Source organism: Hyperolius riggenbachi, chromosome 1 (assembly GCF_040937935.1).
Source record: "Hyperolius riggenbachi isolate aHypRig1 chromosome 1, aHypRig1.pri, whole genome shotgun sequence".
Taxonomy (NCBI): Eukaryota; Metazoa; Chordata; class Amphibia; order Anura; family Hyperoliidae; genus Hyperolius; species Hyperolius riggenbachi.
Window position 1 is genome coordinate 417807289 of NC_090646.1, and position 21751 is coordinate 417829039.

Below are 21751 nucleotides of genomic sequence, written 5' to 3' on the forward strand. Positions count from 1 at the left end.
ACGCTCCCCCAACGCACAGCAATGTAACACAAGTGGGCTGTTCACACAGCCCACGTTGCGTTACATGTAACGCTGCACGTTCTGTGCAAAGTGCAGCATGCTACGGTGTTGGAGCGGCTATAGCCGCGTTAGACTGTTTGCACATGCGCAGTGGGGGGCGGAGGAGGCGAGGAGAGCCAGCTACAGTAGCCGCGCACATGGCTACTTAATATTCACTGCACTGGCGGGCGCTGATTGGCCGGCGGGACCACGTGATGCGGAGTGTCTCGCTCCGCATCACGTGGTCCCGCTGGCCAATCAGCGCCACTCTGGGAGACATTATAGGACTCGAGCCACCTAACGGGGCTCACTCTACCGTCGGCTCTTGCAGCACCATACGTTGTGTTAGGTGCACGTTATGCGACCTTAACGTGCCACCTAATGCAACTTCTTGGTGTGCAAGAAGCCTTAAGGGGTTCTTTCGCGAATGAGGAAAAAAAAATAAAAAGTGGTTTATGCATAAACTATTAACCACTTTCCCCTCCACTACAGTATATCTACGTCAGCTGTGGCACCCTCCAAGCCACAGCCACGTAGATATACTGACCTGGCTGCAGCCCTGCTGTGCACGGTCGGGTGCTCTTTAGAGTGCACCCTCCGGCACTGTCAGCTGCAATACTAATTGGTGGAAGGGAACATGTTCCCTTTTGGCCAATTAGTATACCCTCCTCCCATGAATGATCGCTGCAGTAGTGAACTGCAGCGATCCTTCACCTGTCCCCCTCGGTGCACATAGAGTTAATAAAAATGCACAAGCAAGCAGCGACACTCACCTACCTCGGTCCTGCGACGAGCCTGAAGTCTGATCCTCCGATCCCCGCTCTGCAGTCAGCCGCATATTGCCGGAAACCCGGGTCCCGGCTTGATGACGTCATCAAGCCGGGACCCGGGTTACCGGCAATATGCGGCTGACTTGCAGAGCGGGGATCGGAGGATCAGACTTCAGGCTCGTCGCAGGACCGAGGTAGGTGAGTGTCGCTGCTTGCTTGTGCATTTTTATTAACTCTATGTGCACGGAGGGGGCTGCCTGATGGGGGGGGGGGGGACATCTGGCTATAGTTTCTTGGGGGGAGGGGAGGAAATATGCAAAGGGGGTATACATGTTTACTGGGGGGCATCTGAGGAACCAAGGGGAGGGGGGGTTACAAATTTTGCACATCTGGGCACCTGGGGGGGGCCCATAACTTAATACTGGGGGCATGTTTGGCTATAATGGGGGGCAGCGCTAATCCTGGGGGTACATCTGGCCATAATGGGGGTAATCCTGATCGGGGGACACATCTGGCTATAAAGAGGGGCACTATTCCAGGGGGTGCATCTGTTAATCTCTTCTGGGGGTGGCAAACACGGGACACATCTGGCTATGCTGGGGGGGCTAATATTGGGGACACATCTGGCTATACTGGGGGGGGGTGGGGCGATACTGGGGACACATCTGGATATCTATACTGGGGCGACTTTAACTGGTGGCACAGTTTTTATGTCAATCGCACTTTTTATTTTTAAACAGAAATTGGTCAAAATTGAGAAATAGTGAAATTTTTTTATTCCCCCCCCCCCCCCCCCTTTTTTCCCATTAACATGCATAGAGAGGAACATTTTACTTGGGACCAAATACCCCCCAATGAAAGCTTAGTTTGTCTTGAAAAAAAAGATATATAGATCATTTATGTGGCACGAGTACAGATGAAGTTATTGGTGATTAAACAGGGACACCGCAAAAGCGTCAAAACTGCTCTGGTCAATAAGGGGAAAACAAGGTCTGGATGCGAAGTGGTTAAACATCCTTCTAAAATAGTGTAAAAAGTGTTTTTTTTAAATGATCATCAATACAGCATGTATTGTAAATAGTGACAGATGACGGCTGGGAGGCTAATCCATTTGTTAGGGGTGGTTTTTATTTACTCTCTTTTCACAACCATAACTGCTGCCTACAGTAGTTTTCAGTGGTATAACCCACTCCTAGCAGTGTTTTGCATTGAAGCATAGCTGTAGTGCACTAGACTAGGAGACAGTAAAGGTGTGTCCTGAAAACCGCTGCTGAAATATATGAAAGAATGTGCCACACATCTTCATTTCCACCTACTGGAAACCCCACCTTCCACACAGATTAATTGTGCAAATTGAATGGCCTTGCCGATTTCAGTTCCCAATGATTCTTGCACTAGGCAGAGTTGCTTTTAATCTATAGACAGAGTAATGATTTCTGGTTACACACAATGCAATTAAAAAAATATTATTTGAAGTAGACCTAAAGTGAGAGATACAGGGGCTGCTATCTCCACTCCCTTATAATCAATGCCAGTTGGATGCCATGCTGAGCTTAGTTTTAGCCGTTTTTGAGTCTCACGTGCACAACAAGAATGCAACCTGTTGATTCAGACCAGAGTCAAAGCACCTGATTTGCATGCTTATTCTTGGCCAGTGACTTATGTTAGAGGTTGAGAATCAGCAGCATGGAAGTTGAGTAACTGGCATTGTTAGAGAATGAAGATGGCAGCATCCGTATTCCTCTCACTTTTGAGTCACTAACCGTTTATTCAGAATGGTCACACCACAATCAGCAGTGATGCATCACAGGAAATCTTTCTTGTTTACATTAAGTTGAATTGCAAATACCTTCTGTGTAAAGTAGGCTACTTTACACAGAAGGTATTTGCAATTCAACTTATGTATATTTAGCACAGCTTTTTAGCAAAGGGGTTTTCAGTCCCTTTAAAGGGAACCTTAACAGGGGATGGGTGGGGGGGGGGGCAGTTGCTCTTACCTGGGGCTTCTACCGACCCTTGCAGATGACCTGTGCCCACGCCAGGACAAACCAGTCTTCCGGTCTCTCACAGCAAGCTAGTTTCGTTTCTGGCCCGTCCTGCACATGCGCAGAAAGAGAAATCTAGTACTGCGTATGCACAGGACATTGACGTTGATGGAAGTGTTAATGCCTGAAACGAAACTGGCTCGCTGCGGGGGACCGAAGGATCGGTTTGTACTGCCGCGGGCACATGACGTCTGCAGGGGGCCAATAGAAGTCCCAGGTAAGTGTAATGCTTCCCCCTCCCTCAGTTAAGGTTCCCTTTAAGTCCTTTATAATATCCTAATGGCTTGGCTCACCATGAGCTTGCTGGCTACTTGGTCCAAGTACTACCTCATATAGTCATATTAATCCATGCCTTGCACTGAAAAGAGAAATCACTCTGAAACAGTTGTATATTGAGTTGAAATGACTCTGTAAATTGATAGGCACACTTTGCATTCCACTGGTTCTGGATGCATGTCTGGATTTTAGGGATATAGGGGGCTGATTTGCATATTCACCAGTAATGCATCATGGGAGATCTTTCTTGCTCACCTAAAGCTGAATAATTGCAAATGTCTTCTGTTTTAAGAAGGAAAATGTATAGTTAGCATAGTTTATTTAGTAAGAGAGCTTTTTGTCTTTAACTACTTGCCAACCACGTCACGCCGATGGGCGTGGCCGTGGCGGCAGCCCCAGGACTGCCTAACAGCGATCGGTGTAAGGTCTTGCGGGCCTGTTTTGCAGGCTGATGCGCGCGCATATCCGTTTGGTAGGCGGAGCTCCGCCCCGCCTTCAGTCTCCCAGTGGCGATCGCCGCTAGGAGACTGTTAGACGGTGAAACCGCTGTTTAATTACCCTGTACAGCGCTGCGATATAAGGTGAAAACAGCTGTCTAATAACCCTGTACAGCGCTGCGATCTAAGGCAGCGCTGTACTGGGGACAGCCATGTGACACGGCTGTCCCCTTCAGAGGCTCAGGGGTGATCGGCTGTGTGCTGACATGTGGGGCCCTGCAGTGAGGCCTTAAAGCTGCAGTGGCCTATTTCTTGAATTTGGGAGGTTTTACACTGCGGTACTCAAGTGGTTAAGCCCTTTAAAATATCCTAATTGTTATGGGTCACCATGAGCTAACAGGTTACTCTGTGCCACAGTCAGGGCTAGAACCCACTAGAGCTCTTTTTTGAGCGTTTAGGGAAATCGCTAGCGATTTAAAGTGATCTCTAAACACTCTGCCAATGTTAATAAATGTAACAAATTCCAAAGTAGCGATTGTGATTAGCAAAATCGCAATCGCAGGACATGCAGCATTTTGGGAGCGTATGCGCTTCAATGTAAGGTATTGACGTGCTGGCAATGTTTGTGTGATTTTAATTTACTGCAAACTAATATTTGATAATTAAAATTGCTAATTGCAAATCGCTGGCAAAAAGCTTACACTTTTTAAAATTGCTACCAAAATTGCCGGAAAACTCACATGAAATCGCTTTCAAAATGCTAAATAAAAACAATAGCGATTTGTGACTTGTAGTGGGTTCCAGGCTTTACAATGATTGTTGCCCCAAAATTAACAACTGGAAAACTGTTGAGACTATTTTTTTTTTTTTTTTACTGAAAATTCCTTCGCTAGTGAAGAGAAAATATGCATTTAAAATCACTATTAATCTGTTCATACTTTTGTTCTACGGACTATATTGCACTGCGTATGGTGACACTTTCAAGCAAGCAAACATGACAGCAGGCTGCTTTTAGGAAAGATTGCACCGCCATCTGCGCTAAATGATGTGAACGAGGCCTTACAACAGAGAAGATCAAGCTGCATGAGGACTGATAGGCTGGCAGGTTTCGCAGTGATGTGTTGGTTTGAGGGTAGGAACACCAGGGCCGGGCCGAGGCAGAGGCTGAAGAGGCTCCAGCCTCATGGCGCAGTGTAGGAGGGGGCGCACAATTCAGTCTGCTGCCATTCCCAATTGTGTTTAAAGCACAAAGAAATAAGAAAAGGGGATACATAGCAGTGACTGCAAGCCAGTTAACTAGAGATTAACGGGTTGGGGATTTTGGGGGCCCTAGGGTGCCTCTTAGGTTGATAGCAATCAGTGTGTGATGGCTGGAGTGGGAGGGATGGAGGGGCGCACTTTGCTGTCTTAGCCTTGTGTGCTGAAGGACCTTGTCCTGGCTCTGCCTCTGAGGAACACACAAGGCAGAATGGCATATGCGTTTCCACTGTGCTATGGAAAATGCCTATGCGATTCTGCCTAGTTTGTTCCTACCCTCAACCCAACACTTCACCAACACAATGTTTTCAATTAATGAACTCCCACCTCCACTGCTCAGCTGCAGTTTAAGCCTTTGAGCAGGTTGACTGCTGCTACGTGAATAGAAAAATGCTAGCATACAGATTTGGCTCTCTCTCCGCTGCTGCAGATACCTGAGCTATTGTGTAATTGTCCTTTCCCACCCACTCCATCCCGGACATTGCTTTTAACTCTCCACAGCAGAGTGGGGAATTGTGTGGAGCTCTAGATGGTGGAAAACTACACAGAGCATCACATGTTAGGACTGGTTCTAAAATCAAACTGGCTTTGGCCAAATATATAAACGTCTGGCGATTGATTGCATCATTCTGGCTGAAGGGAAGAGTTGGAGTGATGTGCAGATAGTAGATGGAAAGCAGTTTCTATTCGCCAGGCATGTGGGTGTGTTTATCAGTAAAATCAGATTCAAATACCAGTACTTCAAGGAAAGACAATATTGAATTGCAGCAAGATTTTGCTGGCAGGATCAACAGGAAGCTGTCAAAAGTATTTATAAATTAGGTGATACGTGATTTATGAGAGGTTTTGTGAGTAGAGCCCATTTTGTACAATATTTCTTCTAATTCCAGCTAATCAACTTTAAAAAAGTACTGTATAAACTATAACTTATTTAATAATGTTGCTTTACATGACACTTTTATAAAGAAAAAAAAACAACTAAAACGTGGGCAACCAGTGGCTTAGCGATGGAGGAATGGGCCTCAGTCAGTATACGTTTTTCATTAGGCACGCAAGCACATAACAATTGATACGACACACCAAAACCTGCCAACAACATCCACAGTGTCAGAGGTGCAAGAAAGGGATGGGGAACAGTTTAAATCTCTAGATGTCTTGAATAGTAGTAATCATTAATTATTACCAGCACACGAACAACAAAGAGGTTATACTGCGGTTGAGGGAGGCAGGGGCAAACCCAGGATTTTCAAGGGGGGGATTCCAGAAAGGTCTCCCTCAGCCACGCACAATACAGTATAATAATATGGTAGGACATCATGCTGGGTACACACAATGGAATTTCCCGTCCGACTGACAGGATCTGACAATTATTTCCTAAATGTCCGATCTGCTCCCGATCGATGAGGACAGCCAACATTGCTAATGAAGGGGAAAGTGAAACATTCACACAGCAGAGCACAGGGCTGTGCTCATACCTGACTCTGAAAGGGGGCAGTGCTGTGAGCTGCAGGATGCCTGCAGATATTCTGGTGTCTCAACTTGTGCCTCTCCCCAGACACTGCACCAGCCCTGGTCTGAGGGGGGATTCTGGGCAGCTGTAATCCCCCCCGTGTTTGCCTATGGGAGGGGCCTTTAGGGCCCTTCTGGCCTACGGGCCCAGGCTCAGTCACAGCCTCTGCTATGCTACTGTGGACTTGAATTTAGTCCATTGTTCTATCCAGTCCATAGGAATGGATCCATGCAGCTTACAACAAAGGGTGCAGGAAGTGAACACTGACACCCTCCCACCACCACATGTTTTTTAAGCATATAAAGTTGGGCTCTGGTATCCTTTAAGCACTTTGCCGAAATGACCCTTGCTAAAGTAACCAATAATTACCTACCCTCAATGGTTCTTTGCCAAAGTTTTCCCATCCCTAGGCATACAGGGTCATGCTTTGTTTTGGCTTAAAGGCTGTTCTCAACTGCAAAACGCAATTGCAAATGAAATGCGATTCTTTTGCGATTTTAAAATGACTTTTTTGTGATTGAGTTTCGTGATTTTCACTGAATGATAGGCGCAATATACAGGACATTAGTGTTCAGGGAAAGTGCATCACAACTTCTTAGTGCGGCTTCACACGTAGTGTGTGCGTGGCCTGGCCGCTCATGCGCAGAAGGCCGCGGCTGCCTGGATTACCGGGAGTCATATCATCTTAATGGAGGGGGCGAGGATGATGGCGAAGGACTCAGCGCTGCTAATGGGGCTGGAGGAAGCCCCGGGTAAGTATAAATTAAACTTAGTGAACCATCTCTGATCACTTTAAGGAGTGGTCATGGCTCCATTTTCTTTTTATTTATTTTTTTCATTTTTTCTTAAGCTGTCCAGTCCTCCTAAATTATATTTACTGTGCTGTTTGCTGTGTGTCATAATTGATGCCTCATTGTATTAATATATCGTTGTTTTGTCTTTGGTCATCCAAATTTACCACGTACAAAGTTGTTGAGCCTGACTTGACAAGGTGGCAGAAAGTATAAATGTGAATAATTGTTTTGTTGTTTTGCTTTTGTATCCACAGATCTACCATTTGCCATGGCTCTCATGCAGGAATTTCTGAGTCAAGCTCATTTCTTGGACAACCATTCGGACATAGCTGCTGTATGTATATCACAGAACTTTTAGAATACTTCTAATCTAGTGGATATGGATGGATAGATGGATGGATGGACGGACGGATAGATATACAAAGGGAATATGTAGTGGTTTAGCTCATTTTGGTAGTAGGGATCATAGCATAGAAAGGTCACAACATACCAGCCAGTGACTCTTTTAGGGTTAAAAATAAAACACAGCTTTATTTTGTTAGCCATATACAAAAAAACATGAGTTTTTAGTAGAGGATGCAGTCACACAATTTGACACTCCTTTCCAGATAATGTACTAAATGTGTGCCAAATCTCATTCAAATCCACTCAACCATTGTTGCATGATTGAGTAACAAACATCCAAACTTTCGCATTTATAATATTAGTGAGATCTATCTATCTATCTATCTATCTATCTATCTATCTATCTATCTATCTATCTATCAGTGTAATTATGTGATGCATGTACTTGTTATGTAGAATATGGTGCTGTTTATGCTTTTAGTGCTGTGTTTGCTTTACAACGGCATTCTATTCTGCCTCTGAAGGCTCATACACACATCAGACCATAGTCTTTGGAAAATGAAAGATCACAGACCAATTTTACCCCCTTCCATGTAGTATGAGAGCCATACTCTACACAGTCTTTTCTATGGAGCTGAACTCCACATCAGAAAAAAATCTTTGCAAGATGCTGCACACACAGATGCTGTACAGACACAAAAGATCAGTATCTGCAAAAGATCTGTTCCTGCCAAAAATCCATTCCTGCAAATTGCAATGATAGTCTATGAGATTTGCAGATCATCATACACACATGATTTAACTGACATTCATCTGCAGATCAGATCCACCAGGATGGATTTTCAGATCTGCGGATGATTGCTTGATCTGCAGATGAATGTCAGTTAAATCATGTGTGTATGATGATCTGCAGATCTCATAGACTATCATTGCAATTTGCAGGAATGGATTTTGCCAAGAAATGTGGGCATTTCAGGTGGTCTTACACAGCCATGGCACGCTTTGCGGACATTCAGCGGAGAAACAACTTGCTGGTGAGACACTTGATATGTGATAGCCCGACTCGCTGGAATTCGACCGTAGTCATGTTCTCTCGCCTGCTAGAACAGGAGAAAGCTGTTACCCAGTACCTATACAATTACAGTGAAAGGACACAATCTTGGGAGATGGGGATGTTGTGGCCCAACAACTGGACACTGATGCGAAATGCATGCAGGCTCATGCAGCCATTTGAGGAGGGGACCAACCTGGTGAGTCGCAGTGAAGGCACCATCAGCGACTTGATCCCGTATGCTTACTTCCTGGAGCGTGCTGTGTGTAGAGTGGTGGATCAAGCTGTGGAGGAGCATGAAGAGGAACAGTTATGGGAGAAACCATTTTGGGAGCAATTTTCATCAGAACCAGCTGTTTCCTCAACACCTGTGGCAGCACAGAGGGGGAGGAGGAGGAAGAGTAGTGTGGGGAAGAGGAGTCAGACTCGGATGATGAGGAAGGTGTTTCTTTGGAGGAGGAGGAGGCGGCGGCAGAAGAACAACCGCAGCAGGGGTCGCAGGGGGCTTGTGCTGCTCGACGTTCCCGGGGTATTGTTCGTGGCTCTGGGGGGAGGAGGAGGACTTACCTGACGTCACTGAGGAAGAGCAAGAGGAGATGGATAGTACGTCTGGATCCAACTTTGTGCAGATGGCGTCTTTCATGCCTTCCAGCCTTTTGAGGGACCACCGTATAAAAAACTCAAGGGAAATGGGCTGTACTGGGTGGCCACGCTACTAGACCCTCGGTATAGGCACAAAGTGGCAGAGATGTTTCCAAATCACCAGGAGGCAGAAAGGATGCAGCACATGCAGAACAAGCTGGCAACTATGCTTTACAAAGCGTTTAAGGGTGATGTCACACCACAACACAATAAAGGTACCACTGCCAGTAATCCTTTTCCCATGTCCACGCAGGCAAGGACAGGATGCTCCAGCGATCTCATGGTGATGTCGGACATGCGGACATTCTTCATTCCAACGCCTCGCCTTAGCCCTTCCGGATCCACCCTCCTTCAATGCCTGGACCGGCAGGTAGCCAACTACCTGGCCTTAAATGTGGATGTAGATACTGTGAGCAGTGATGAACCCTTGGTCTACATTAACCTGTGGCCAGAGCTGTCCCAATTTGCCATCCAACTTCTGTCTTGCCCGGCCTCAAGCGTCCTGTCAGAAAGGACCTTCAGCGCAGCTGGACGCATTGTCACTGAAAAGAGAAGTCGCCTCAGTCACAAAAGTGTTCAGTACCTCACCTTTATCAAAATGAATGAGGCATGGATCCCGGAGGGCTTCTGCCTGCCCGAAGACTAAGTCAGTCCCCACACACAGCATCTCTGCCTGCACGCCGTGTGACTGGCTGCCTGCCCCAAGACTAAGTCGCTCCCCACACAGCACCTCTGCCCGCAGACCGCTTGATTGCCTTCTCCGCCACCACCAACAGGGTCCAGGACTCCAGGCGGATTTCTGAATTTCTATAATAATTTTTCTGGTGCGTGTACATGCCTGCCTAATTTTTCTGGCTGCACTGCAGCTGCAACAACAAAACAAAAGGCATGTACATGTGCCCATTCTACTTCGTGATCATTACCTTGCCATGGTGAAGGGGCTTGCATATCATAATGAAGCAATGACCGCCGGCTATATGAGTGTCTCGGGGGGGGGGGGCACACCAAAGATAATAAGGGCGTTGCTTCATTGTGGACAGACCAAATTTGATCAGCTGGACAGTCACTGTTCTGTTATTCAGCTACCTCAGCCCGGCGACCATATGGGCTGGAAAGCTGCCATCACCTGCACTCTCGTCATGGTGCGCACCAGTCCAGCATGGCCATCACTACACAAACAGCTGTTTGCAGTCACTGCATACCTTTCACTGCATCTTTGACTGCACATTGTATTATACCTGGCAGTCAGTTCATACCTTTCACTTGAATGGATGGCAGACTTGCCCTTTATAACAGATTCTCGTTAAAGGTAGTAGTCTATCAGTGTCATATACAGCAGGGTCTCGAAAGTCCTCCTGTATTGTTATTTTTTGTCACTACCTCAGGACGTGCATGCCATGCCTGCTGCCTTCCTTGGATGTGTGGTAGTCGTTCCTGCTCCTTTGCCCACAGCGTGCCTGCTGCCTTCCTTGGATGTGTGGTGGTGGTAGCCGTTTCTTAGGCTCCCACTCTGGACCGGAATCGAACCAGGATTCCCCGGCCATTACCCGTGGTCTGCATGCTACTGAGAAAGTACCATCTAAAGTTTCACACAGTTGAATGAATGGGAGACTTGCCCTCCATAACACATTCTTGGCAAATGCTTTCGATTTGGTTCATCTTGGGCTGGGTCAAGGGTCCATCTGACCAGATGCCTGGTCTGCAAAGCACGGTCAGGGCAGGTACATTACTTATACAGCAAATGGGTCCTTACTTGCATGTGTGGTGGTGGTAGCCAGTTCTCAGGCTCCCATTCCAGACCGGAATCGAACCCTGATTCCCAGGCTATTACCCGTGGTCACTCACAATGGCAGACTTGCCCTCCATAAAAGATTCTCGTTGCAGGTACTGAACAGCAAGCAGAACACATATTTAAAAAAATAGATGTAAGCTTTAACAATGGTAGAGAAAGAACCATTGAAAGTTGATAAGGCAGTCAGACATTACCTGATATCACTGAGTGAGGAAGAGCAATCTCGCCATGGTGCACACCAGTCCAGCACGGCCGTCACTACGCAAACAGCTGTTTGCGGTGCGTTACACAGTGAGTTTGGTGTGTCAGTGTGAAGCAGTACTCTAATTACACTCCCTTATTGATGTATTCACATGCAAGATGTTTTAAAGCACTTTAGGCCTCCAATTTAGCATTCAATGTGATTTCTGCCCTTAAAACGCTGCTTTGCGTCAAATCCAGATTTTTCCCCGGGACTTTTGGCGTCTATCCCACTCATCCATGCAAAAACTCAGGTGTTAGACCCCTTGAAACATCTTTTCCATCACTTTTGTGGCCAGCATAAATGTTTCTAGTTTTCAAAGTTCGCCTCCCCATTGAAGTCTGTTGCGGTTCGCGAAAGTTCACGCAAATCAAACTTTTGGCAAAGGTTCGCGAACCTAAAATCGGAGGTTCGGGCTATCTCTAGCCACATACATACACAGCCCTGTTCCCGCGTGGACTCCTCTTGCTGGGCTCTCCTCCTCTCTCAGCGCTCTAGTCTTCTCACCACTTGACCTCCCACTACTTCCAGCGGCAACTCAGACGTCATGAAAGGCGCCACTGGGTAATCATGGAGAAAGGATGCAGCCAGATGGTGAGAAGACTAGAGCTTTGAGAGAGGAGGAGAGCCCAGCGAGAGTCCACATGGGGCTTTGTAAGTTACTGGGCCCCTCGTCGCGGACATAGCCTGCCACTTCTCTCTTAGGGGGCGGGATCTGCCATTTTGTCTGCGGCCCCTGAGGGACCCCTTGGCAGGTGCTAATGTACCCCTAGGGGTTTGCGGACCCCAGGTTGAGAAATACTGCCCTAAAAAATAAATAACAAATTTAAAGCACACCTGAAAAGATAGGGATATGGAGGCTGACATATTTATTTCTCTTTAAACAATGCACATTGCCTGGCTTTCCTACTAAGCTTTGGTTTCTAATACCCCATAGCCCAAGAAAAAGCATACAGATCAAGTGTTTCTGGCTGGATTAGCTGCATGCTTGTTTCAGGTGTGTGATGTAGACACTTCTTCAGGCAGAGAGATCAGTAGGGCTGCCTGGCAACTGGTATTGTTTAAAAGGAAATAACTGTCAGCCTTCACATCCCTCTTAGTTCATAGGACTACATAGGACATATTTCTCCAAGATCTTTTCTAATGTTTTAGTCATTTGCAGCTGATTCCAGTTTTTGGTATCTGAGGGAGAAATAAATGGAGGGGTATGCTCACCATTGCCATGTGCAAAATGTGCATGTGTTTATTTAAATGAAACAAATGATTAAAAAAAACTGATTGGTACATGATATCGGTGACATCATGTATATTATATCATCTACAGGATCTTCTAAAAAAATTAGCATATTGTGATAAAGTTCATTTTTTTCTGTAATGTACTTATAAACATTAGACTTTCATATATTTTAGATTCATTACACACAACTGAAGTAGTTCAAGCCTTTTATTGTTTTAATATTGATGATTTTGGCAAACAGCTCATGAAAACCCCAAATTCCTATCTCAAAAAATTAGCATATTTCATCCGACCAATAAAAGAAAAGTGTTTTTAAAACAAAAAAAAGTCAGCCTTCAAATAATTATGTTCAGTTATGCACTCAATACTTGGTCGGGAATCCTTTTGCAGAAATGACTGCTTCAATGTGGCGTGGCATGGAGGCAATCATCCTGTGGCACTGCTCAGGTGTTATGGAGGCCCAGGATGCTTCAATGGCGGCCTTAAGCTCATCCAGAGTGTTGGGTCTTGTGTCTCTCAACTTTCTCTTCACAATATCCCACAGATTCTCCATGGGGTTCAGGTGAGGAGAGTTGGCAGGTCAATTGAGCACAGTAATACCATGGTCAGTAAACCATTTACCAGTGGTTTTGGCACTGAGAGCAGGTGCCAGGTCGTGCTGAAAAATGAAATCTTCATCACCATAAAGCTTTTCAGCAGATGGAAGCATGAACCCACTTTTGAACCAGAAACAGAGGCAGAAGCGCCTGACCTGGGCTACAGAGAAGCAGCACTGGACTGTTGCTCAGTGGTCCAGTACAAAGTACTTTTTTTTGCATAAAAGCAACTTTTACATGTCATTTGGAAATCAAGGTGCCAGAGTCTGGAGGAAGACTGGGGAGAGGGAAATGCCAAAATGCCTGAAGTCCAGTGTCAAGTACCCACAGTCAGTGATGGTCTGGGGTGCCATGTCAGCTGCTGGTGTTGGTCCACTGTGTTTTATCAAGGGCAGGGTCAATGCAGCTAGCTATCAGGAGATTTTGGAGCACTTCATGCTTCCATCTGCTGAAAAGCTTTATGTAGATGAAGATTTCATTTTTCAGCATGACCTGGCACCTGCTCACAGTGCCAAAACCACTGGTAAATGGTTTACTGACCATGGTATTACTGTGCTCAATTGGCCTGCCAACTCTCCTCACCTAAACCCCATAGAGAATCTGTGGGATATTGTGAAGAGAAAGTTGAGAGACACAAGACCCAACACTCTGAATGAGCTTAAGGCCGCTATCGAAGCATCCTGGGCCTCCATAACACCTGAGCAGTGCCACAGGCTGATTGCCTCCATGCCACGCCGCATTGAAGCAGTCATTTCTGCAAAAGGATTCCCGACCAAGTATTGGGTGCATAACTGAACACAATTATTTGAAGGTTGACTTTTTTTTGTTTTAAAAACACTTTTCTTTTATTGGTCGGATGAAATATGCTAATTTTTTTAGATAGGAATTTGGGGTTTTCATGAGCTGTATGCCAAAATCATCAATATTAAACAATAAAAGGCTTGAACTACTTCAGCTGTGTGTATTTGTATCTAAAATATATGAAAGTCTAATGTTTATCAGTACATTACAGAAAATAATGAACTTTATCACAATATGCTAATTTTTTGAGAAGATCCTGTATATCGATAATCTTGTTGAAATAAGGATCAAATCTGACTATGCTGAAAAAGTCTGAACTCTCAATGGGAAGAACGTATCATGTGACTGCTGGCACGCACAGATGTTTGTACTGTATAATGGCATCATGGGGATTATTATTATTATTATTTATTAGATTTATATGGCGCCAACATATTACGCAGCGCTGTACAATAAATAGGCTTACAGACAATGATAACAGGGTTGACAGAACAATACAGGTAACAGACCATAGATACAACAATACAGGTAATAGCAATAAGATACACAACACAATGCAGATAATAGTACAATGCCAGATCATAAACTGGAATGGTAGTGGTAAAAAAATTACCAGTTCCAAATTCTGGGTAAAGTGCACACAGTCAAGTATGATACACAAGGGAAGAGGGCCCTGCCAAAGGCTTACAATCTAGAGGGAGGGGCTGGTGACACAAAAGGAGGGGGTGCATCAAGAAGTTATTGGCAGAAAGGATTAGGGTAGTGTTGAGTTGATGTAGGCCTCCTTGAAGAAGTGAGTTTTGAGTGCTTTTTTGAAGGTGGGAGCGAGCCTGATGGGCAGCGGGAGAGAGTTCCACAGGATAGGGGCAGCTCTAGTGAAGTCCTGCAGTCTGGCATGGGAGTGCGAGATGCGTGGGGTGGTTAAGAGGAGGTCGTTGGAGGAGCGAAGTGGGCGGCCAGTAGTGTTGGGCGAACATCTAGATGTTCGGGTTCGGGCCGAACAGGCCGAACATGGCCGCGATGTTCGGGTGTTCGACCCGAACTCCGAACATAATGGAAGTCAATGGGGACCCGAACTTTTGTGCTTTGTAAAGCCTCCTTACATGCTACATACCCCAAATTTACAGGGTATGTGCACCTTGGGAGTGGGTACAAGAGGAAAAAAAATTTAGCAAAAAGAGCTTATAGTTTTTGAGAAAATTGATTGTAAAGTTTCAAAGGAAAAATTGTCTTTTAAATGCTGAAAATGTCATGTTTCTTTGCACAGGTAACATGGTTTTTACCGCCAGGCAGTCATAAATGTAATAAAGATAAGAGGTTCAATAAACAGGGACCGGTAACGCTAACCCAGCAGCAGCAGCAGCACACGTGATGGAACAGGAGGAGGCGCAGGAGGAGAAGGCCACGCTTTTTGAGACACAACAACCCAGGCCTTGCATGAGGACAAGAAGCGTGCGGATAGCATGCTTTTTACCGCCATGCAGTCATAAATGTAATAAAGATAAGAGGTTCAATAAACAGGGACCGGTAACGCTAACCCAGCAGCAGCAGCAGCACACGTGATGGAACAGGAGGAGGCGCAGGAGGAGAAGGCCACGCTTTTTGAGACACAACAACCCAGGCCTTGCATGAGGACAAGAAGCGTGCGGATATAGCAGCAATGCTTTTTGCCGCCATGCAGTCATAAATGTAATAAAGAGAAGAGGTTCCATAAACAGGGACCGGTAACGCTAACCCAGCAGCAGCACAGAGCACACGTGATGGAACAGGAGGAGGCGCAGGAGGAGAAGGCCACGCTTTGAGACACAACAACCCAGGCCTTGCATGAGGACAAAAAGCGTGCGGATATAGCAATGCTTTTTGCCGCCATGCAGTCATAAATGTAATACAGATGAGAGGTTCAATAAACAGAGACTGGAAACGCTAACCCAGCAGCAGCACACATGATGGAACAGGAGGAGGCGCAGGAGGAGAAGGCCACGCTTTTTGAGACGCAACCCAGGCCTTGCATGAGGACAAAAAGCGTGCGGATATAGCAATGCTTTTTGCCGCCATGCAGTCATAAGTGTAATACAGATGAGAGGTTCAATAAACAGGGACCGGAAACGCTAAACCATCCCAGATGTTCATTGGTCATGTTACTTGGTTGGGGTCCTGGAGTGTTGCGTAGTCGTTTCCAATCCAGGATTGATTCATTTTAATTTGAGTCAGACGGTCTGCATTTTCTGTGGAGAATGCTATATAGTGTGGCTGAACGAGCGGTGTACTACTGTTCCCAGCAGACACAGAACAGTACACAGAATGCTATATAGTGTGGCTGAACGAGCGGTGTACTACTGTTCTCAGCAGACACAGAACAGTACACAGAATGCTATATAGTGTGGCTGAACGAGCGTTGTACCACTATTCCCAGCAGACACAGAACAGTACACAGAATGCTATATAGTGTGGCTGAACGAGCGGTGTACTACTGTTCCCAGCAGACACAGAACAGTACACAGAATGCTATATAGTGTGGCTGAACGAGCGGTGTACTACTGTTCCCAGCAGACACAGAACAGTACACAGAATGCTATATAGTGTGGCTGAACGAGCGGTGTACCACTATTCCCAGCAGACACAGAACAGTACACAGAATGCTATATAGTGTGGCTGAACGAGCGGTGTACTACTGTTCCCAGCAGACACAGAACAGTACACAGAATGCTATATAGTGTGGCTGAACGAGCGGTGTACTACTGTTCCCAGCAGACACAGAACAGTACACAGAATGCTATATAGTGTGGCTGAACGAGCGGTGTACCACTATTCCCAGCAGACACAGAACAGTACACAGAATGCTATATAGTGTGGCTGAACGAGCGGTGTACTACTGTTCCCAGCAGACACAGAACAGTACACAGAATGCTATATAGTGTGGCTGAACGAGCGGTGTACCACTATTCCCAGCAGACACAGAACAGTACACAGAATGCTATATAGTGTGGCTGAACGAGCGGTGTACTACTGTTCCCAGCTGCGACACACAATGACTGGGGGGGACCCTGGCTAGCGTGGCTGGAGCGCGAACTACCCTGCCTGCCTACCCAAAGCTAAACCCACAGACAAATGGCGGAGATATGACGTGGTTCGGGTATTTATTTACCCGAACCACGTGACCGTTCGGCCAATCAGAGCGCGTTCGGGTCCGAACCACGTGACCCGTTCGGCCAATCACAGCGCTAGCCGAACGTTCGGGGAACGTTCGGCCATGCGCTCTTAGTTCGGCCATGTGGCCGAACGGTTTGGCCGAGCACCGTCACGTGTTCGGCCGAACTCGAACATCACCCGAACAGGGTGATGTTCTGCAGAACCCGAACAGTGGCGAACACTGTTCGCCCAACAATAGCGGCCAGGTGTATATCTGCTGACCAGGTCAGAGATGTAGGTTGGGCAGGACTTGTGTAAGGATTTGTATGCCAAACATAGGATCTTGAAGCTGATTCTGAAGTGAATTGGAAGCCAATGAAGGGATTTGCGTAGGGGAGTTGTGGAGACAGAGCGGTGGGAGGAGTAGATGAGTCTGGCTGCTGCGTTCATGATGGATTTTAGGGGGGCGATGCGGTTTTGAGGAAGGCCTGACAAGAGGGAGTTGCAATAGTCCAGGCGGGAGATGATGAGGGCATGGACAAGGAGTTTGGTAGTGTCTGGGGTCAGGAAAGGCCGGATCTTGGAGATGTTGCGTAAGTGGAAATAGCAGGCTCTAGCTACGGTTTGGATGTGGGAGGTGAAGGAGAGGGCCGAGTCTAGGGTGACACCCAGGCAGCGGGCTTGTGTGGTTGGATGAATGATTGTGCCATTGACAGTGACATAGAGGTCAGTGGGGGGTGAAGCAGCACGGGGCAGGAAGATTAGGAGCTCAGTCTTATCCAGGTTTAATTTTAGGAACCTGGCAGACATCCACGATGAAATAGCTGAGAGACCAGAGGATACCTTCTCCATGGTGGTGGTGGAGAGGTCAGTGGTATGGAGGTAAATCTGGGTGTCATCTGCATATAGGTGATAGTTGAAACCCAGAGAGGAGATGAGTTTTCCGATGGAGGCGGTGTAAATGGAGAACAGCAGGGGACCAAGAACAGAGCCTTGGGGGACCCCAACTGAAAGTGGGAAGGAGGTTGAGGAGGAACCATTGAAGGAGGTCTTGAAGGAGCGATTTGAGAGGTAGGAGAAAAACCATGCTAGGGCACGGTCTTGGATACCCACAGATTGCAGTGACTGGAGTAGCAGGGAGTGATCAACAGTGTCGAATGCTGATGAGAGGTCTAGGAGGAGAAGGATAGTGTATTTTCCTTCGGCCTTGGCAAGCGTGAGGTCATTGACGACCTTGGTGAGGGCAGTCTCGGTGGAGTGGCCTGGACGAAATCCTGATTGTAGGGGATCAAATAGGGAGTTGGAGTCAAGGTAATGGGTCATGCGTTGGTGGACTAAACGCTCTAGGAGTTTAGATGCAAAAGGGAGTAAGGAGATAGGACGGTAGCTGGATGGAAGTGAGGGGTCTAGTGAGGGTTTTTTAAGTAGGGGAAGTACAGTGGCCTGTTTGAAGTCAGAGGGGAAGGTACCCGTGGAGAGGGAGAGGTTAAACAGAGTGGTGAGGACAGGAGCCAGAACAGGGAAGTGAGGACGGAGGCATTTGGATGGCACAGGGTCTAGGGGGCTGGAGGTGGCAGGAGAAGTGGCTAGGAGACGGCTGACTTGGTCCTCTGTGATAGGAGTAAAGGCAGTGAGTGGAGGGTGGGGTGGGGAATAGGTATTGGTGGGGGAGGAAGAGGTGGTGGAGTGGAGGCATGAGATTTCCCGTCGGATGCTGGCTATTTTGTCGGTAAAGTGGGTGGACAGATCAGTGGCTGAGAGGGCGGAGGTGGGGGGAGGAGTGGTGGGGTTAAGGAGGGAGTTGAAGGTGGCGAAAAGGCGCCGAGGGTTGGAGGCTTGGGATCCGATCAAGGCAGCAAAGTATTTTTGTTTAGCATCAGTTAATGCGGTATAGAACAGCTGCAGGTTGGCCTTGTACGCCAAGAAGTCGGAGTTGCTGCGGGATTTCCTCCATTTGCGTTCGTAGGTGCGTGTCTGTTTTTGGAGGTTGCGAGTGTGTGCATTGTGCCAGGGCTGGGGGTTGATGGGACGGCTGGGGCGGAATGTGGGGGGTGCAGCAATGTCTAGGGCTGCTGAAAGGGCCTGGTTGTATTTGGCCACGGCTTGGTTTGGGCAGGTAACGTTAGGGAGGGTGGATGAGAGGGAGTGGAGGGGGTTGGCTAGTGCAGTTGGGTCTAGGTTATGCAAATCTCTCTGCCAACGACCTGAGGGTGGAGGAGGGTTGGGGGAGGATGATGGGGAGATGGAGAAAGTGAGAAGGTGATGGTCGGAGAGGGGGAAGGGTGTGATGTCCAGGTTGGGGAGGGTGGCGGATTTTGAGAGAATCAGGTCGAGAGTGTGGCCAGCATGGTGGGTGGGGGAATTGGTGTGTTGGGAGAGGCCAAGGGAAGTAGTGAGGGAGAGCAGTTGAGAGGCTTCAGGGGAGTAAGGACTGTCCATGGGTATGTTGAAGTCCCCAAGTATGATTGTGGGGAGGTCAGAGGAGAGGATGTGTGGGAGCCAAGAGGCCAGGTTGTCCAGGAATTGTTTAATGGAGGTGGATGGGGGGCGGTAAAGGACTGCGATGACTGCTGGAAGGGGATGGTAGAGGCGGATAACATGTGTCTCAAAGGATGTGAAGTTTAAAGAAGGGGGTGGCGTGAGGACACGGAAAGTGCAGGACGGGGAGAGGAGCAGACCCACCCCTCCCCCAGACCTGTTTTCTGGTCTGGGGGTGTGACTGAGGTGAAGTCCCCCATAGGAGAGGGCCGCTGCTGCAGCAGAGTCGGAGGGGGTGAGCCATGTCTCTGTGAGGGCAAGGAGGGTGAGGGAGTTGGAGAGGAAAAGGTCATGGATTTCAGTGAGTTTGTTGCGGACTGATCTAGCATTCCAGAGGGCGCAGGAGAGAGGGGTGGTGTGCTTGTGAGAGGTCTGGATGGGAATGAGGGAGGAGAGGGAGTGAGTGGGGATAGCAGAATGCGGCTGGAAAAGGCACTGTTTGCAAATGCCCTTATTTGGGTGTTGATGTGTAAATAGATGTTAGTAAATGTCACACAAGTGGTAATTTATTAAATCAAACCAGATTTCTGTTAGTATTGTGAAATTAACTTACTATGAAAATGTTTTTCTTTTCATTTTTTTGGGGGGAGGACACATTTAAAGCCTAAATAACAATTTACAATACATTAAAGTACACCCGAAGTGAGAGGGATATGGAGGCTGCCATATTTACTTATTTTTAAACAATACCGGTTGCCTGGCAACCCTGCTGATCTTTTTGGCTGCATTACTGTCTGAATCACTTCTTCACACTTCAGTCAGAAGCATCTGATCTGCTTGCTTGTTCAGGGTCTATAGCTAAAAGTGGCCCCACACATTACAACCAACACACTTGATGTTACCACAATTCAATAAAAATGTTCGGTTGTATTAATTCACGGATCTTTTCCTCAGAAATTCTGAGAAAATGCAGGTAATCAGCTGGATTCTCATTTCTATGCTCTCTTATGCTGGGAATACACGGCTCTATTCTGAGCCATTTAATTGGCTTGATAGATAATTTCCGACATGTCCGATCTCCTGCCCACACAACGGAAAAATATAAGAAAAATGAACGGAAAATAAGAGAATCATCCCCAGAATCGAGCGGGAAATCGATCGGGCGGGAGAATCGAGCAGCAAAATCGAGCCCAGCATTGAGAGGCATATGAAAGACCTGGTCACTATTACTCATCCAATTCTTGCTTTACAATTCTTTGGGCTTTTTTGACTTATAGGGAAAACATAGAAAGCAAAAGCTATCCTCACACATTACAATGGCTTGATGCTGTGTGACCCCTTTTAATTAGTCCCAATGATGCATGCAAAAGACACCACTCTTTTCATATACACGTAATTTCCCATTGAGTCTAAAGAAATGTTTTCCTCTCATATCTTTTTTTCCAACCCAATTTTTATGTTTTATTCAATCTTTATTTCTCATAATTGTTTCAAAATCAACTACAAGTGTGTTATACATCAGTTCAATGAATCTACGGTAATTTTTCATCTGAGCGAAAAAAGATCAAAATTCTCTAATCGAAAAAAAAAATGTATAATGTGTGTGGCCGCCATAAGAGTGTTAGAAACAGAGGCTCAGCAGGATGCCAGGCAATTTGCATTGTTTAAAAGGTAATATGTCAGCCTCCCTTCAGATGTGCCTTAATTATGGAAGCATTTTATTCATGGCAATACATCCACCAACAAATGAATTACAGCTCAGCATAATACTTATTCTTTTTTTACTTCTTAGCAACAAGCCACTGGTGGTCTTCAAGCAGCTCAATCTTCTGAAGTTTCTGCAGATGTTGAAGCTTTACAGAGGGCCATTAAAACCAAAGGTATGTTTGCTACTTACTGCAAGAGGTGCTGTAAAAAGACTTCCTTTAGGCAAGCTGACACCCCAGTAGGTCTGAATGGCAGGCAGACTTATTTAGGTAGATAGTGATGCACCTGATTTATACTACAATAATATGTGTTCATTATGATTGCTTTAAAGGATACCCGAACTGAAATGTGACATAATGAGATAGACATGTGTATGTACAGTGCCTAGCACACAAATATCTATGCTGTGTTCCTTTTTTTCTTTCTCTGCCTGAAAGAGTTAAATATCAGGTATGTAAGTGGCTGACTCAGTCCTGACTCAGACAGGAAGTGACTACAGTGTGACCCTCACTGATAAGAAATTCCAACTATAAAACACTTTCCAAGCAGAAAATGGCTTCTGAGAGCAAGAAAGAGATAAAAATGGGAATTTCTTATCAGTGAG

At 46.5% G+C, this 21751-nt stretch overlaps 1 protein-coding gene across 2 annotated transcripts in view; it reads left to right on the top strand.

The window, feature by feature from the left end:
- The window catches only part of LOC137518513 (annexin A1-like), a 97659-nt gene that overhangs the window by 25279 nt on the left and 50629 nt on the right, over nucleotides 1-21751 (top strand). For both annotated transcript variants that reach the window (XM_068236485.1, XM_068236494.1), the window contains 2 exons: nucleotides 7383-7462; nucleotides 21233-21320. In XM_068236485.1, coding sequence (XP_068092586.1) covers nucleotides 7383-7462; nucleotides 21233-21320 — 168 coding nt within the window. The remainder of the gene's footprint in view (nucleotides 1-7382; nucleotides 7463-21232; nucleotides 21321-21751) is intronic.